Raw genomic sequence first — 17,730 nt, 5'->3', positions numbered from 1 at the left:
GTGCAGGGAGGGCTTTGCTCTGTGGCTGTGGCCATCTGAGTGTGGATTTTCCCCTCTCCACCAGTGGTTGGGGATTTTTTTTAAGCCCAGCTTCCGCTTCCTCCCCACTGAGCACATGCGATGTCTCTCCCCTCCTCGTCCTCCTCACCATCAGGAAGGTGATGGAGGTGCCACTCACTTTTCCTCCGAGCTCCTGCATAACCCAGGTCTTTTGGAGGGGTTTTCAGACTCCAAGTGCATTTTCCCTGTGCAGGAAAAGAGGGGCGGGGGTGCTGTCACGACCTCCCAGGAGCTGCCTGCCAGGACCTAAAACACAAGCATCCCATTGTGGCCAAAAATGTTGCTTCTAGGAAGACATAAATAAATAAACACCTCACACCAGGGCAGGTGTGTTAAAATTAACCCACAGCCCTGGGGTACGTGTGCTGTGGGTTCCCAGATTCACAAAAAAGTCACGAAATTCAACGGGGTCAGCTCTGGCAGGGTCATCTCTGCTACTGCTGACCCCATTGATGGCTTTCTTAGGAGCAGAGATGCTGAGTTTTCTGCCAGATTTCACGACACTTCCTCTTTCTCTGGGACTACTTAGAAAATAGTAAATAAGAGAGATTAGAAAAAAACCAAACATAAACCAAAGCTATTCAAGGTCTTATTCAAGAGGGTTTGAGCAAATTGCAAGAGCAGGAGCTGTAGAAAGGGTGTCCTGGAGGACAGAACTTGCTGCTGGAGGAGGTTTTGCACTGATCCTGGCATTCAATAGCACAAGTAAACACATGACCTTAAACCAGGGCCTCCTAAAACCAGCAGCAGAGACCCATCCACATAATGGTCCTGGCCTAAAATAGTGCTGGGGGAGAGGCTGGCCTGAAAAAGGCTCCTTTGTCCTCATTTCTCTATTTGCAGAGCTGCTGAGGAGCTGTGCAGGAGGGGTCCCAGCCGTGCCTGGAGCCCTGGCAGCAGCTCGGTGGGATTCAATGGGCATGGGCAGCTGGACTGTGGGGTCCAATCACCCCCAGATTTTGTGGGGTTCATGCGTGGCTGACACACCAGCACAGCCTGGGGATGGAAACACAACCACAACTTAGCTCCAGCTGGAGATTGGTTCAGGGAATGGAATGGCAGGGCTCCCATGTCTCCCATTTTTTACCTGGTCCTCATGAAATCCACAGCAAAGAAAAAGCACAGAGAGCCTTGGGAGTAAGTTCCCATTGGTGCTGCACAAAAAGCAATTTTCCAGCAGTTCTGTGGGCCATTATTTTTGCTCCCAGCTCCCAGCAGTGAGGCCATGAAGACCAGCACAGGGTCCCACCCTGGAACCTCTTTGTTTCAAAAAAAAGAACCACCAAACTTGTTCTCACTACGGGACTTCTGAAATCACTTCCTTCCCCTTCTGCTCCAAAACAACGCTTGTGTCCTCAGGGAGAGTCTCACTGAGACATCCCTGGGCATGGCCCTGCACCCCAGAAAGCCACTGCTCCCTGTGGGTGCCACACGAGGGGGATGATCCTTATCCAGCTCAGCCCAGAACACAGGAGGTTTGCTCAGCCCCAGTGAGTCCCTTGGGGACATCCATCTAAATTAACTTCAGATAGATTTTATTTGGTGTTCACTTCAAATGGGTGAAGGCATCACACCAAGTGTCTCTTTAGAGCCCCAACTGATCATGTGGGGATTTGAGGGATGGATGAGGATGGGGAAGGCACCATTAGAGCTTCCTTCCCAATGTCCCAGCAAGGCTCCTGGGTGACCCCTCCTGCTTTGTGCCCTTTGGGTGAAGGTGGTGACATCCTCCTACACTCAAGTCATCCTTTAGCAGCTTCCCCACAAACACAAACCCTGTTGGAAGAAAACCAACATTAGATGTGCTTTGACTGTCTATAAAAATAATGGAATCACTGAGGCTGGAAAAGACCTTTAAGATCACCAGGCACAACCATTCCCCCAGCACTACCAAGACCACCAGTGACCCGTGTCCCCAAGTGCCACATCCACATGGCTTTAAATCCCTCCAGGGATGGGGACTCCGGCACTGCCCTGGGCAGGAAAACCTCCCTGCAGAGGATGGATGCAATTCGGCTTCTCCATTTTAAACCCCCTCCATCATCATTATTTATTTTAAAATTGCATTTTCCTGTTTGTTTGTTGGTTTTTTTTTGTTTTGTTTTGTTTTGTTTAACACACCAATTAGACCCAAACTGGGCTCTTGAAGCCCACCCTCAGGAGTGCAGAGTTCTGTGACCCCTGTTTTCCCGGCTGGAGCAAAGAGGGAAGGTGGGAAATTGGGTCCACACGGATTTGTCCCACCCCAAAAAGGGAAACCAGCCCCGAGGCTCATTCCCAGCTGGAGTCCTTGTCAGGAGGCCAGTGTTGTTATCTCGGGCCTGGCTGGTGTTTCTTCTTTGGACCTTTGCCACTGCAGTTAAAATATCTCTCCCACCACTCCCAGCATGTAAAGGTCACGTTCCAGAGATTAATCCGGAGCCTCCCAGGCCGGCTCCTTGGCTGGGGATCCCTGTAGGGAGCCAAAGCCTGGGGATGCTGGGTGTGCACTCCCAGTGCTGGAGATCCCCTGGCCAGGAGTGGGACTGTCACCAGTGCCAGATCCAGCGTCCTCCATGGACCTATGGACAATTCTGAGCAAAACAGAAGCAAATCCCCCCATGTCAAATGGTTAATCCTGTGGAAATCTGCTCCCAGCCCTCAGCCAAGCAGTCCTGGGAAGTCCAAGTTTATGAAACAAGCTGTGGAGGCATCGAGTTTGTTTGACCAGCTCTTACAGCTGGTCCTGCACATGGTTTGTGTCCAAAGAAAGTCCTGGAATGAGAGGAAAGGGTTTCCAAGTTAAATACAAGAAGAGAGTGATTGAGTGCTTTATGAAATGGGTGTCAGTGAGACCATCTCTAAGTGAAGGGGTAACTTGTGCCTAAGGAGCAGAGGATGTGTGGGCAAGGAGAGAGGGAAGGGGAACAGAAATTCCATTATCCCCAGAGAGAGAGGAGTCCCAGGGCTGCTCTTGGTGTCAACAGGGCTTTTCCAGGAGAGGTGATGGTGAGTTCCAGCTCCCTGGAACTGCTGCCTTCATTCTCTTCTCATGATGAGGAGACCTTCCTGAGGAAGTCTTGGTTAACCTGGCAGCACTGCTGACACAGACACCACTGATACTCCAGGCTGAAGATAAGGGAAAACTGTTCCACCACAAGCAGGTTATGCAACCTCTGTCCTTGGAGCTTTTCAAAGTCCAGCTGAATAAAGCCCAGCATAACCTGGTCTGACCCCAGAGCTGCCCCTGCCATGACCAGGAGGTCGGACTGAGACCTCCTGAGGTCCTTCCCAACCCAACTTATCCTGTCATCCTCTGATCCAAGGATCCCAAACACATCACCTATGGAGCAGCACCATGACCTGGTCTCCTGTGGCTCCACTGCCCTGAGCCTGGGTCTCTGTCACTAACTGGGGGAGCCATGGGGAGTTTTACTGAGGCCAGCAGAAAGTCAGATCCCTTTCTTTCAGCTTCCACATGAACTTCACCCTGCAACCTTCCATGAAAAAAATCCAGTAAGTCTGGATTCTGAACCCTCCAGCTGGTGACATTTACTGACACTCACCTGGGGCTGGGAGCTGTCATTAACCACAGACATGCAGAAACAAGAGAGTCTCATTGCCACGGGGATCTACCTCTTCCTGGTTAGGAAACCCCACGAGGAAGACCCTTCCCTTGGCTGAGAGCCTGCAGGTGTTTCCTGATGATTCCAGGCATGGAGACTGTCCAAGCTGTCCCTTTCAATGAGTCAGTCATGGAGTGTCCACAGCAAAGTTTTGGAGACACGGACAGAACCCTCAGGGCTCTGTGATTTTTAGAACAAATAGATCATCTGATAAGAAAAGCCCAGGCAGAGATAATTTTGGGAGCAGGTATTTCCAAGGGAAGTGGATGGAGATTTCTCTCCAGATAGATAATCACCAGGGAGAGGGATTGCCTCCAGCTCACACGGGAGTGAGTCACTCACCTTCCTGTGGCAGGAGGAAACCCTCGGCAGATTGGCACTCCACGGACCTTTCCTTTGTCAGGAGGCCGCTATTTTGGGACACAATGCTACAATGCTCTGCCTCTTCTCGTGTCCCCCAGGGCCAGCAGCATGGGCTGGGGAATCCCCAGCACAGGGGGACCCTCCTCACACCCTGGCTCTGTGATTCCTGCCCTGCCATGGAGGGATGGCAGCCGCTGGGAGCAGGGGGAAAAGTGGGCAGCTCAGGGAAAGGCTCAGTCCTGGTGCTGACCAGGACATAGGGAATGGCTTCCCATTGCCACAGGGCAGGGAAAGATGGGATATGGGGAAGGAATCGTTCCCTGTGAGGGTGGGCAGGCCCTGGCACAGGGTGTCCAGAGCAGCTGTGGCTGCCCCTGGATCCCTGGCAGTGCCCAAGGCCAGGCTGGATGGGGCTTGGAGCAGCCTGGGACAGTGGGAGGTGTCCCTGCCATGGCAGGGGGTGGAATTAGGTGACTTTAAAGACCTCTCCAGACCAAACTATTTGGTGATTTTCCATGAGGGCTGTGAGGAGGTGGGATGTGATCATCTCACACCAACGTGGTTTTAGGGCGTGTGGGACATCTGTTGCTGATCTGCTCTGAAATTCAGCTCTCCCTGAGGAACCCTAAACCCCAATGAGACACAGGATAAAGGGCAGGGCTGTGGGACCAGCATCCACAGGAACTGGGGCATGAGCTCTGCACCACGTCCTGGCATCCCCAGAATAACTGGGGCTGGGGGCGATTCTCCTGTCTCTGCTCCCAGCCTGACCTTCCACGAGATCAGGTTTTGTCGAGGACAGGCTTGACTGCCTCCAAGGGTAGAGATTTTCCTACTCCTCAGTGGGACCTCTCCAGCTCCCCCATCAGCCCTGCTCTCTCAACCCAACCAAGCTGGTTCTGCTCCCAAACTCCCTGAGCATTCCCATCCCATCATGCAGGTGGTTACGGGAGTGATGGAGGTTGTTCAAGGAGCTCTTGAGCCTGTGCTGGCCCTCCAGGACTCCCTGGAGTGTGCAGGAGAGGATCTCCCAAGGTCAGCTGCAGTGGGACATTGCATGTGTGGGATCAACAGCCCACAGCATGGGGTTAACCCTTCACATCCCTTCTCCTCCCAGCTGGCCAGAGGACAGCACTTAGGACATACCTCCCAATGACATCCTGATGGCACTGGTGTCTCCAGGCTGCCAGTGAGGAGTGAGTAGACCCTTGGGAAGGAGTGGGATGAGGGGACACAGAGGGCTGACAAAAACACGGGTAAGGCAAAGGGCTCTGTTTAGGTCTCAGGGAGACCAGAAGCAGGTTGGTCCAAGGGACAGCCTATCCCTGGAAAATGCCTTTTGTAATGGGAAAAGGGATGCTCAGAAGACAAAGACTGTTCCCATACCCTGACAAGGGCAACCTGCACTCCCAGACAGTGCTTCCTTCCCGACCTTGCCTGGTGAATCTCACCTGGGGCACGGATGTGCTCTCTGTTGAAGAAGTTTACCTCAGCTTGTGCACCCGCGGAGCTGCTGTGTCCTGCACACGCTGCTGTGTGTCCCAGATGCCACCCCAGAGCCGGGAGGGCAGCACAGGGCTGCCCAGGGCGTTCCCACCCGCAGGGCTCCGCGTGGAGCTCCAGCCCGAGCCGGGACACGCCAGCGCCAGCAGCCGAGCGTGGCACAGCCGCTGAGTCAGAGGCATGGCCAGCCCTGCACGGCACTTCTGGGAGTCTGGGCACGCACAAAAGCAAACGTGGGCAGCAAAGTGTGCCTGCCAAGTCAGCAGCAGCAAGGACGGGGAGAAATCCTTGTGTTGCATGGTTTATGTGCAGCTGGGGGCACACCTGAGAGATCTGGGGCTTTGTGGCACGGGTTTGCTTGTGGAAATGCTGCCCAGATCGTGGAATTGTGGGATGGTTTGGGTGGGAAGGGACCTCAAAGAACACCCAGAGCCACCCCCTGCTTTGGGCAAAGATACATTCCTCTATCCCAGGTTGCTCCAAGCCCCGTCCATCCTGGCCTTGGACACTGCCAGGGATCCAGGGGCAGCCACAGCTTCTCTGGGCACCCTGTGCCAGGGCCTCCTCACTTTCCCAGCCAAGAATTCCTTCCCAATATCCTACTTTGACATCTGGCAGTGGGAAGCCATTCCCCCTTGTCCTGCTCTCTTGGAGCTGCTTTAGGCATTGGAAGAGGCTCTGAGGTCTTCCCAGAACCTTTTCTTCTCCAAGCTGAAACCCCCCAGCTCTCCCAGCCTGGCTCCAGAGCCCTTTCCCTGAGCTTTCTCAAGCCACACATTCCCAGATAGGCATCTCCTCTCTGAAGGGCCAGTATAGAGCTTAACCAAGCTCATGTTTATGCCTCCAGGTGCTGGGACTTTCCACATTTAAGATCTGCATTTGTGGACGGGCAAAGCAAATGGATTAAGTATTTCACAGAGTTAAACGCCGGCACGAATTCTTGTTTCATTTCCCCCGTGACTCAGAGATGAACACTCACTCCCTGGCATGGCTCTTGTGTTTGCCATTGTTCCCCATCAGCTGTTCCTGGGGAAAAAGAACCTTTCCCAGGGCAGAAGCAATGCACTCAAAGCAGGAAAAGCAATTTTCCCTGGAAAATCACCGGTCTTCGTAGTGGAGAGGGGCTGGTCTTATGCAGGTGATGTATAAACCCAGCTGCCAGCCCAGGCTTATTTAGAATCACAGAACAAGGTTGGAAAAGGCCTCTAAGATCATCATGCCACCCATTCATTAACCCCGACCCTCTGTGTTCACCAGTACTCTGTGTGCCCAAGTGCTCTCAGGCACTGATAATCCACTAGGGCTGAACAAACTCATCTTTGGGAGGGCAACGTGAGGCTGTTCTCTGCCTTTTGATGAGAAACCAGCACTGAATTTGTATTTGTTCGGGGTTTGTTGCTGCTTTCTGGTGCTCACGCTGAAAGCTGTAATCCAAGCTCACAGAAAACTCAAACCACTCAACAGAGCTCCATTTTTTTACATTGGGATATTAAATTATGGGATTACTTATTGTTAAAATGCTTTGATTGGTAATTACAGCCAGAATGTCTTACAGCTGTAATGGTCCAGGAGAATAAAAATCTCTGGGGCCCTTTCTTATTCTCTTTCACATTTTGGGGTTTTGACCTCTCCACCTGTCAAAGCCTCACCCTCCAATTTCACTGGCAAAAACAAGCAGCAGGAGAGACCAGCTGGCAGGAGTGGGGTTGATCTCTTGTGTCTTTGCTCATTTCCAGCAGGGATAAACCACTTTTGCCCTCAGGATGGAGCTTTGTGGTCACTTCAGTGAGCAGGATGCTGCAGCCCAGAGCATTATCGCTGGAAACAGAGAGGAATAGGAATTAAATCAGCTGGAGACACATCAGCACATTGCTCCCACCACTTCTCCTTCATTCAGGAAGCTTTGGTTCCCCTTTGTGTGTGAAGATCCAGCTCTAAACCCACGTTTCTCCCACACCCACCCTCTGGAGGGAACATGCCAGGCCATGCACAGGATGGGGGAAAACGTGCCGAAATTGGCTTACGCCTCACTTTCAACTCCGTGTCCGGTTTCACTTCCCTCCTAGCCTTGGCAGAGGATGGGTAACTCCACAATCTCCATGGCTGGTGATCTCTAAGGCCACACATTCCTCTCCTGATGTCCTCTCCTTCTGTCTGCATCACGGAGCTTCCTCCTCATCCAGGTCCAGTCTCCTTGCAAAAGGAGATTTCGTAGGGGCTTCCTCTCTGCTTGCTTTGCTGGCACCCAGTGTCAGGGGAAGACTCGACAGAGACACCTTTTGTTTGGAAAAGGTGCTGGGAAAAGGGAAATCCTGTAGGATTTTTACCTTTATTCTTCACCATGAGAGTGGTGAGGCCCTGGCAGAGGTTTTACAGAGGAGTTGTGGCTGCCCCTGGATCCCTGCAAACGCCAAGGCCAGCCAGGTTGGAGCAGTTTGGTTTAGTGGAAGGTGTCCCTGCTCCTGGCAGGGAGTGGAACTGGATGAGCTTTAAGGTCTTTTCCACAAACCATTTTGTGATTCCACGATTTGAAGCTGCATCTGGATCCCAAGGTTTGCAATTCCCCTTGGCTGAACAAGAGCCAAGCTCCCGGGCTTCACAGCTGGGACTGCTTGAGGTTGGAAGGGCTTTTCTTCAGGAAAGACACAGCTCCTTCCCTGCCTCCCTGGCTGTGGGAAGAGAGGTGGAAAAGGGATTTTAAGGCTGGCCAGGGTGAATGGAGGCGTCTGCATGAGAAAGCACCCGCAGAAACTCAGTGCCAGGGTGGAGGGGATGGCTGGTGCTGATAACCAGGGCTGCAATGGGATGTGGCCCGGTGGGGAACACTGGAAAGGAGCCATCCCTGTCCAGCCCAGCAGCTGTGGGCTGATAGAGTCCCTGTGCAGCTGAACCCCTGGGAGAGCAGTGCTCTGATAAAGGCAGGGAGCAGCCCAGATGCCGGCATCTCCATCATCCTCCCGCTCTGGATCCCACCCAGCTCCTCCCACAGCACTCCTGACACACACAGCTCTGTCTGGATGTGCCCTGTCCTTCCTGAACATCCACCATGGATGCAGACAGCAATGCAGCAATCCCTTTCCCTCTGTAAATGAGGAGGAGAAGGGCTCCCCTCATCTTCTCCCAGCCACACGATAGCCTTGAGCCCTGTGAAACTCCTGGTCCCCCAGACTGCTCTCAGACACATTTTTGTAGAACCTCCCTTCAGGTGGTTATTCCCTCTCTGTCCAAGATGGAATTTCTCTCAGCTGCCCTGGAGAGATCATAGAATCACAGTGTGGGTCATATTGGGAGAGACCTCAGAAATAAAAGATTTCTAAGGGAGGGAAGGACCTGTAAGACCATCAAGTCCAACCATTATCCAGCACCACCGTTTCTACCTCTAAACCACATCCTAAAGTGCCACATCTCCACATTTCTGAACACTGTCAGGGATCCAGGGGCAGCCACGGCTTCTCTGGAACCCTGTGCCAGGGTTCACAACTCTCACAGGGGGGAATTCCTTCCCAATATCCCATCCAACCCTGCCCTCTGGCAGTGGGAAACCATTCCCCTTGTCCTGTCCCTCCAGATCTTGTCCAAAGTTCCTCTGGAGCGTCCTTGGAGCCCCTTTAGGCACTGGAAGAGTCTCTAAAGTCTCCCTGGAGCCTTCTCTTCTCCAGGCTGAAGAGAAGACTCTGAGGAGACCTTACAGGAGCCTCGCAATGGCAGGATCCAGGGTACCCAGCCCTCCCCATCTCCTGCCCTTCACAGACACCATCCACCTGCAGATAAGAACACCCCAGTGGGAGCAGGCAGGGATGGCCCTGGCAGGCACAGATAATGCTGGGATCACAGCAATGTGCCCCGGCCAGTTTCGGGTTACACATTAACGAGGAACGGGGCAGAGCAGCGGTGAAGGTGACACACCACCAGGCAGGGGATTTACAGCAGGACTGGGACAGCCTCATCCCGACATGCTTCTGGCACAGCAGGGCTCTGTGTCTGGGACACACGGAGAATTTTGGGATCACATCTGTCTCCATTAGGCCAGAGCCAAGTCACTGTAGGGTTTGCCAATGTGACAAACTTGGACTCCCAAGGAAGGTGGAAAAGGGAAATTTCCAGGGGAAATCAAATGAGGACTGCAGGACAGATGGGGACAAACCTTTAAGCAAAGCATGTTGTGATAATGGTGATGGTTTTAAAGTAAAAGGAGATTTAGTTTAGATACGAGGTAGGAACGTTTTATAATAAGGGTGGGGAGGTCCTGGCAGAAGATGCCCAGAGAAGCTGTGGCTGCCCCTGGATCCCTGGAAGCGTCCAAGGCCAGATTGGAAGGGGTTTTATATCAGCAGAGAGGCCACATCCACTTGAGAGCACCGAGAAGCCCCTGGATAGCCTTGGAAACACAGCCACAGTGGGACGGGGCAAAGGGCAGGCACCGAGTCCTGCTCCAGCTGTCCGGATGCCTCATGTTCACGTCTGGTCACAGCAATCAGGGAAAGAGCAGGAAAGCTGCCAGTTCCTGGAGGAAAACAAACCCCATAAACCTGCCAAGCGTCCCTGCTCTGAGATATTTACACTTTCGACGTGTTCTCATGGAAATTAATCCCAGTCTCAACCCTGCAGGTATGGTAAACATTAGAAGGGAGGAATGGGGAGAGGCCAGGACAGAGGAGCAAGGGGAACAAAGCTGTTTGGGTGTACCAGCCTTCCCTGAAATGCGGTGGAACAGGCCCCAGCAGGACATGGCAGGGCTGCTGGGGCTCCCTCCCAGCCCGGCCGGACCTCCAGCCCCCCGCAGCCATCCTGGCTGCCCAACGAGTCCTTCCGCCCCGCCGTGACCTGGAGGAGGCTGCTTCCACCCCCTGGGCTCCTCAACAGCCTCAAAGAGGGATTTTTAATTCCGCTGGGGAAAGCCAAAGCATGCAAGGAGCAAGGAACTCTTCAGAGGGAGGGAAATGCATCATGCCCTGTGGAACTCATTTCCCCCCTCCGTAGAATTCCGTGCTTCCGGCGTGCTTTATGGATCTTGTTGTTCTTCCCAACTCATACATTTTCTTTCCCCCTTTTTCTCTGTGTTTTTAAATGTTTCTTTCTGTTTTTCTTTCCCGGCAAGAAGCAGTGAGTGAGCTGAGCTGTCACCTGCGCCCTTCCCGTGGCTGCAGGAGCGGTGTGATTCGCATCCACATGGCACCACCACGTGGGGAGAGCCTGCAGCCCAACACAAGCTCCTTCTCAGGGAAGGAAGGAAGGAAGGAGGGCTGGAAACACCTTGTTCAGTGCCACCATGGACTCTGAAGGCCTGGAAGAAACACTCAGAACAGAACTGTGGATGTCAGGTAATGTCAAACTCAATTTATGGCTTTACCTGCTCCTGGGAGCGGTCGGGAACATTATGGACATTATGGCTAATTCCACATAACTTTGTTCTTTCTTTATTTTTAAATTTTTATACTTTTATTCGCTTTTTCCTTTTCATTTTTTCCGTTATTTTATTCTTATCTGTACATGACCTTAGATGTATTTTCCAGTACAAATGAATTAATGATTCTATGTGTGTCTCTCTCAATCATTATATCCATTAAGCTTTTTATGACCTACGTATTCGTTTAAATATAAAATAAATTCTTATACATTCATATGTATCCACACATAACATAAAATAAATGCTCCTGTGCAAGACAGCTGGACAGGGACTTTGGACAAGGGATGGAGGGACAGGAATGGCTTTCCACTGCCTGAGGAAATGGATGGGATATTGGGAAGGAATTCCTGGCTAGGAGGGTGGGCAGCCCTGGCACAGGATGCCCAGTGCAGCTGTGGCTGCCCCTGGATCCCTGGCAGTGTCCAAGGCCAGACTGGATAGGGCTTGGAGCAACTGGGAGAGTGGAAGGTGTCCCTGCCCCAGCCGGAGCTGCCTCGAGCGTGAATCACTGATGCCCTGGGAAGGCAGAAACAGAGACTGGACAGAGCTAGAGAATAAAGCAGGGATTTATTGAAAGGCATCTAGGATCCACCTTGGGCAGAACAAGAGCCTGACCAGGGATACACTGGTCACAAAATAGATGGCCGGTCACACATTTTATAAGTTTTGGTCCATTTGCACATTGGGGTTTAATTGTCCAGTTACAGCTTCAGGTTGTAAGGTCGCCTCCTTTGTGTTCCTCCCTTCAGCCACCCTTGTTTGTGCTGTTGGGCTGAAAGTTGTCCTTGGTCCACAGCAGGAAAAGGATTTGTTTTGTCTCCCTGCTCTGTGAAGAGAGCTTTACTAGCACTGAATGTGAAGCTCAGATCTACACACCTAGGCAGCAAATCTGAAATACAGGAAAGCTAAAACTGAAGGCATCATCACGGGCCCAGCAGCAGGTTCCAACTCGCTGGATTCCGCTCAGAAGCGCATCCTGGCAGCCAAGGAACCCTCCAACACATCGTGTTTTTTGTACTTAGAAAGGTTTAAAGCCCTGCAGGGATTAAATTCAGATGTGAGGAATGAACAGGCCCAACGGGACAATGGAGCAGCCGCTTGGGAGCTGGGACCTGACAGGTTGCCTTGGCCTGAGGATGGGAATCAAGGGAGCTCCGTTCCCTAAAGTTCCTCTCCAAATTTTGCTTTTATGGCTAAATCCTCCTTTTTATTTTTTTTTCTTTTTCTTCTGGGTGAGGGAATAAGCTGCTGTTTTCAGCTGTGGCTTGTCACCATCAGCTGGAATTTGGGTCTTGGGGTTTCCAGCCTTGCTGTCTCATCTCTGTTGGGGATCCCCAGGAGGTGTGTATTGCTCTGGGACTGTATTCTGTACCCTCCTCCACAGAAAATGAAATGAAATGAAATAGAATAAAATAAAAAGAAATTAAATTAAATAAACCAAAATTGAAATAAACAAAATAAAATAAAGGTCAGTAAATATAAAATAATAACTGGTCTAGTAGCAGGTGTCCCTGCGCATGGCAGGGGATGGAACTGGATGATCCTTAAGAGTCCCTTCCAACCCAAACCATTCTGAAATTCCATGAGACTCAACTGCCTTCAAGTCCTGCAATCAGAAAGGAGACATCAAGGGATACAGGCTCAGCATAAGCCAAACTCAAATCGTGCTTGTGAAAACAAATATTTTGATAAAATATACAACACTTAGACACTTATACTATTGACTTTTTGATAATCTTTATTTCACATCCTTTTTTTTCTCTATTATCAGCAGTATTATTAAGATGTAGAAGAGCCATGGGCAGCTACAAGAGGCAGCTCCATCAGGATTTATCATCCCTGATGCAAAATCCTCCAGGACTCACGTCAAACCTACAGCACTCCGTGAGTCAGCCTTCAGGGAATCTGTGGTCAAACAGATAAAACATGATCATTCGTGGAAGAATACAAGCGAATAGTGGAAAAACAACTGCATGATGAGGGAGGATGATACATCTGCCTGCAGGCCTGGTACCTAAAATGCTTGTCAGTCCTGCATGCAGAAGTCTGGGCATGATTTTTTTTAGCAACCCGGGCTAATGGAAGGTGTCCTTGCCCATGGCAGGGGGGTGGAACTGGATGAGCTTTAAGGTCCCTTTCAGCCCACATCCGTCCACGATTCCATGAAGGGCTGCACACGCAGATCCCAGCCCCTTGCAGCCCTAATAGAGAGATGCAAGATATTTTCACAGCATCTGCTGATGCACCAGGTGTCACTAGTCATTTGAAGTTTTCCCAGGGAGAAAGAGTTAAGACCTAATTAGCAGCACTATATAAACTAACAGCTGAGGGCAAAGCAGCTTTCAAGTGGCCTTTTAGTTTTGGGTGTTGTTAAAGCGTCTTTAAAGGTGGGAGGTCATTTTCTGGGAGCAGGAGCAAAGCAGCTCGTCAATAATGAAGGAGCCGTCGATGGAGCAGCGGCAGCAGCAACGCTGAAGCACTTGGGAAAATGCAATTATGGGAATTGCCTGATGTTCTGCAAACTGCCCCGGTAATTTGCTTAAGGGAAACAGTCAAATGCACGTTAATATTTCAAAGATTTTGTTGCAGCAGAACTAATAAACAAAGGCCAGGAATTTCAGTGTGGGGAGGGGGGCTAAAATGTCAAAATTACTTCTGGTCGGGGGTTTTTAATTCACACGCAGTGAAACATGACAGGGCTGGGAGCGCCACTTCTGCCTCATGGGCTCTCTGCAATGCTCAAGAGTTCAGCTTTGTTTTATTTTCTTTTTGTTAAAACCAATCCCGTGCAAAGGCTTGTGTCTGGGTGCTCTGCTCCCAGCGTGCTGCCCGTGGGATGCACCAGGATCTGGTGCCAGCATCAAGGGGTTCTCCAGCCGCCCTCAGGGGGTGGTGGTCCCTCCGGTACTTCAGCTCAAGTCCAGCTCTTGGTGCCCAGCTCTGTTTGGGCGGCCTGGAAAGTGCTGGAGGGAAGGGGATGGCTGCTTTGTGCTGGGGAGCGCCCCTGGAGTGCCACCAGCTGGGTCCCGAACCCCAATCCCGGTGTGTGGGTCCTTCACTTGTGCCTTGGAGGGCACTGCACTCCTCTGGACACCTCCTTGAACCCCTGAGCACCCCAACAGCACCCCGGGTACCCCCCTTCACTGTCCTAGGGACACCCTGCACCCTCCCTGTGCAAACCCCTTCACCTCTGTGCTCCCCCTTGTGCAAAGCCCAAACCCTCCGTGTACCCCGGCGTGCAAGCCCCAAACCCTTCGAGTACCCCGGCGTGCAAGCCCCAAACCCTTCGAGTACCCCGGCGTGCGTGCCCCACACACCCCAGCACCCTCGCTGTGCCCCACTGTGCGTCCCCCACCCCCTGCACATCCCAAAGCCCCCCTTACACCCCTATTGTTCAAACCCCATTGCGCACACCGTACAGCCACCTGCACCCCGTTGTGCACACCCATACATAGTCTATACACACACCCATACACACCCTGTAAACCCTCCACGGTGTCCCCTCGGTGTCTCCATTGTGTCCCCTCCCGTCCCGCCGCCCCCGTGGCGCCCCCCCGCGGCCGCCCCGCGCCCCTCGCGCGCTCCCGCCCCGCCCATGGCGCGCGCCGCGGGCGGCGCAGGCCCCGCGGCGGCCGCAGGGGGGCGCGCGCGGCCGCCTCGCGCCTCTGGCGGCGCCGGTTTTGGTTCGGTGGGTTTGTTTGGTTTTTTTGTTTGGGTTTTTTTTTCCTTTCTCCTTCCTCCTTTTATTTCCATCCCCTTTCCCGCAGCCTCTCGCCGCTCTCCCTCCGCCGCCGCCTCTCCCTCGCCCGCTCCCCGGCGGCGGGACGCCGTTCCGCTGCCCGTACGGAAGGGGCGGCCTGCCCCCGCCATCCCTCCCCGCCTCCATCGCTCCCCGCCCCGCTCCTCCCGCCCACCGGGACGCGCCCCGAACCGGGAGGGGGCCGCTCGCCGCAGCTCCTCCTCCTGCTGCTGCTCCTCCTCCTGCAGCGGGGGCCGCATCCTGCTGCCGGGGGGAGGGAATTGATGTGGATACCCAGCGCAGCACCACCATGCAGCCGCCGCCGAGGAAGGTGAGCCCCCCGCCCGGCGCAGGGGGCTGTGCGCTGAGGGGCCGGGGTGGTTCTGGGGGGCAGCGGCGTGGCCGGGCTGGGTTTGGGCCGCGGGGCGATGCGGGGCTCCGAGGGCGCGGGGAGGGGAGCGCGGGGTGGGCTCTGCGGTGGGGGAGGCTGCGGGAAAGGTTTGGAGAGGGAGCGCAAGTGCTGGGAAGCGAGTGGGGGGTGCAGCGTTGAGCTGGGGCCGGGGGGCTTCGGCGAGGCTGGCCCTGCAAGGTGGGTCACGGGGAGGTGTCGGGGGGTGCTGGGGACCGGGCACGGCGGGCCGGGGTGGCGGAGGCGGGGGAAGGAGCTCTGCAGGTAGGACGGGGCAGGGATGGGATGGAGGGGCAGGCGAGCAGCGCTCGCTCGGGGACCCCCATCTCCAGCGGGGACTCTCCGGGGGAGATGGAGCGCTGGGAGGGGGTCGGTGCCTGCGGAGGGCTGCGGTGCATGGAGCAGGCATTGAGGTTCTGCCGCTCGCGGGGTGTGCTGGTGGCAGCAGCGGCGGGTTGGTTGTCGTGGGGAAGAAGGTCACGTCTGGAGTTGATCCAGGGACGCAGCCTGTCCCGGCGTGTGCCAGGAGCTCACGGGCGCGGGGTGTGCGGCGTTCGCACACACGGCCCCACGTGCGATGGCAGCGAGCTGCGGACGCGCCGGGGAGGCTTCTCGGTGACCCCGCGGGAATGTGGGGTGCTGCCCACCGCGGGGACTGGTGTGGGAGCGGAGGCAAGCAGGAATGGAAATTCGGACTAAAGGCCGTGCCCGGTGTGGCTTGTCTGGGTAGGCAGGTTGGTGTCTGAGAGAGCCGAGCTGTAGCGGGGGTCTGGGGCTGGTCGGTGATTTCTGGGCTGGGCGCTTTGGGGGTTGTGCGGAATGCTCGGGCTGTGGGCAGAGGATGGAGAGAGGCTGCTCCTGTGCGAGCACCGGGGGAAGGAAGGCGTGAGACCTGTGCCCGCTCCCTGTCCGTGATGCTGCCCGCTCCGGGGTGCCCTGGCCGCGATGGTTTGCAGCCCTTTGGAGAATTCCACTGTGGCACTGGGGTTTCTCCCTGTGGAGCGGAGATTACCCGGTTCTCCCACCTGGCAACCCCCTGCAGTAATGACCAGGAGAGGAGGGAACATAAACAGGATTCCCTTGTCATGCCCAGAGCTCCCCTGTAGCCCTGGCAGGCAGCTGCAGTGAAGGTCTCTCCGTGGCTCATTCTTACCTCCCAGCCTCTTATTTTATGGGTGGACTCTGCTTCTGTCCAAGAAAACCTATTTAATTTCAATTATTTCCATTTTAGTCCGTGTTTGGTGGTTTATTTATTTTACATGTATGTCGTTCTTTGCCTGCGTTATTTCATTTATTTCCATTACCTGGGTTGTGTCGTGTGGGTTTATTTATTTTGAGTTGGGCTTTTTTATATATACAGATAAAACCAAAAATGCTGAAAGTTCACGTTAAAAATAGACACTTTTTCTCCTTAAAGTCAGGGGCATACATGTGATTTATTATTTTGGTGTCATGTGAAAAACTTGTCTTTATGAGATGTTGTGATTAAAGGGTGCTTGTTGCTGGGGCATGGTTTTCAGAGTTAAAATAGAGAAGCTGATGAGAGCCAGGATTTTTTTTTTGCCTGGCTAGTGAAGAAGAGGGAGATGAGTGCCCTCTTCCTCTGTGAATTTCTCATCCCTCTGCAGTAACAGTTTGGCATTTCTCTCCTCATGAATGCATAATGTGTTCAGAGATACTGGTGATCTTTTTTTTTTTAGGCCAATATGTGGATTCCCTGTGATCACTAGAGGGCTTAAATGCCAAGACCTCTTGTTTTATTAAAAAACAAGAAGAAACAATTCTGAGGTTCTCTTCCAAAACCAAATTATTCCCAATACCTGTGCCATTGGTGCTCTCTGTTAGTTACTAAGTGGGTTCCAAAAATATTGGAATTTTAGCTGTGCAAGGGTCACAAGGCTCAAAGGAAAATGACACCAGTACTAAAAATGTAAAGACAACCTTCTGAAGCCTTTTGCAGTTTGTTTGTTTGTTTTCTTGTTGAAATGTGACTTGAGCTACAGAACATATAAGTGGTCCTTGGGCTTGTTTGGTTGTTTTTGTTGAAATGTGACTCGAACTACAGAAAATAGAAGTGGTCCTTGGGCTTGTTTGTTTGGTTTTTGTTGAAATGTGACTTGAACTACAGAAAATATAAGTGGTCCTTGGGTTTGTTTGGGTTTTTTGTAGGTGAAAGTTACGCAAGAGCTGAAAAACATTCAGGTTGAGCAGATGACAAAACTTCAGGCCAAGCATCAGGCAGAATGTGACCTACTGGAAGATATCAGGTAAGGCTGCAGAAAATGTTACCAAAATTCCTTTAAGGTCCAGTTTTTGGAAGAACATTTGAATTACAAAATTCAGGAACTGACGATGGAATTTCCTCTTTGGATTTCCTGCTTTTTAGGCTGTTCAAGTTTTGACACAGCTGGAAATTATAACTGGAGCTAACACAATGCAAACCATTTTTTCTTCTCTTCAATGGGGGAAATGTTAAAAGAAACTCACAAACAACATCCAAAAAGCATTGGTCTTTTCAGCAATATCTATTTACATAATATACTGAGACTTTGATTTGCCAGTTGTAAAAGGCTGCTAAAATTACTGAAATATTTTAAAGCCACTGATGATTTATGTCTCACTAGAGATAGCTTTGAAAAGCACT

General features: G+C 52.5%; 1 protein-coding gene across 1 annotated transcript in view; it reads left to right on the top strand.

Annotated features, from left to right (window-relative positions):
- Window positions 1–14,847: 14,847 nt before the first annotated feature.
- Window positions 14,848–17,730, top strand: part of FCHSD2 (FCH and double SH3 domains 2) — a 120,993-nt gene continuing 118,110 nt past the window's right edge. The window contains exons 1-2 of the mRNA XM_063419352.1: window positions 14,848–15,008; window positions 17,256–17,353. Of these exons, the coding sequence (XP_063275422.1) occupies window positions 14,988–15,008; window positions 17,256–17,353 (119 nt within the window). The 5' untranslated portion in view covers window positions 14,848–14,987. The remainder of the gene's footprint in view (window positions 15,009–17,255; window positions 17,354–17,730) is intronic.

This window comes from Prinia subflava, chromosome 25 (assembly GCF_021018805.1).
Source record: "Prinia subflava isolate CZ2003 ecotype Zambia chromosome 25, Cam_Psub_1.2, whole genome shotgun sequence".
In the NCBI taxonomy this organism is placed as follows: Eukaryota; Metazoa; Chordata; class Aves; order Passeriformes; family Cisticolidae; genus Prinia; species Prinia subflava.
The sequence above is the reverse complement of the archived record's forward strand: the minus strand, read 5'-3'. Positions and strand labels throughout refer to the sequence as shown.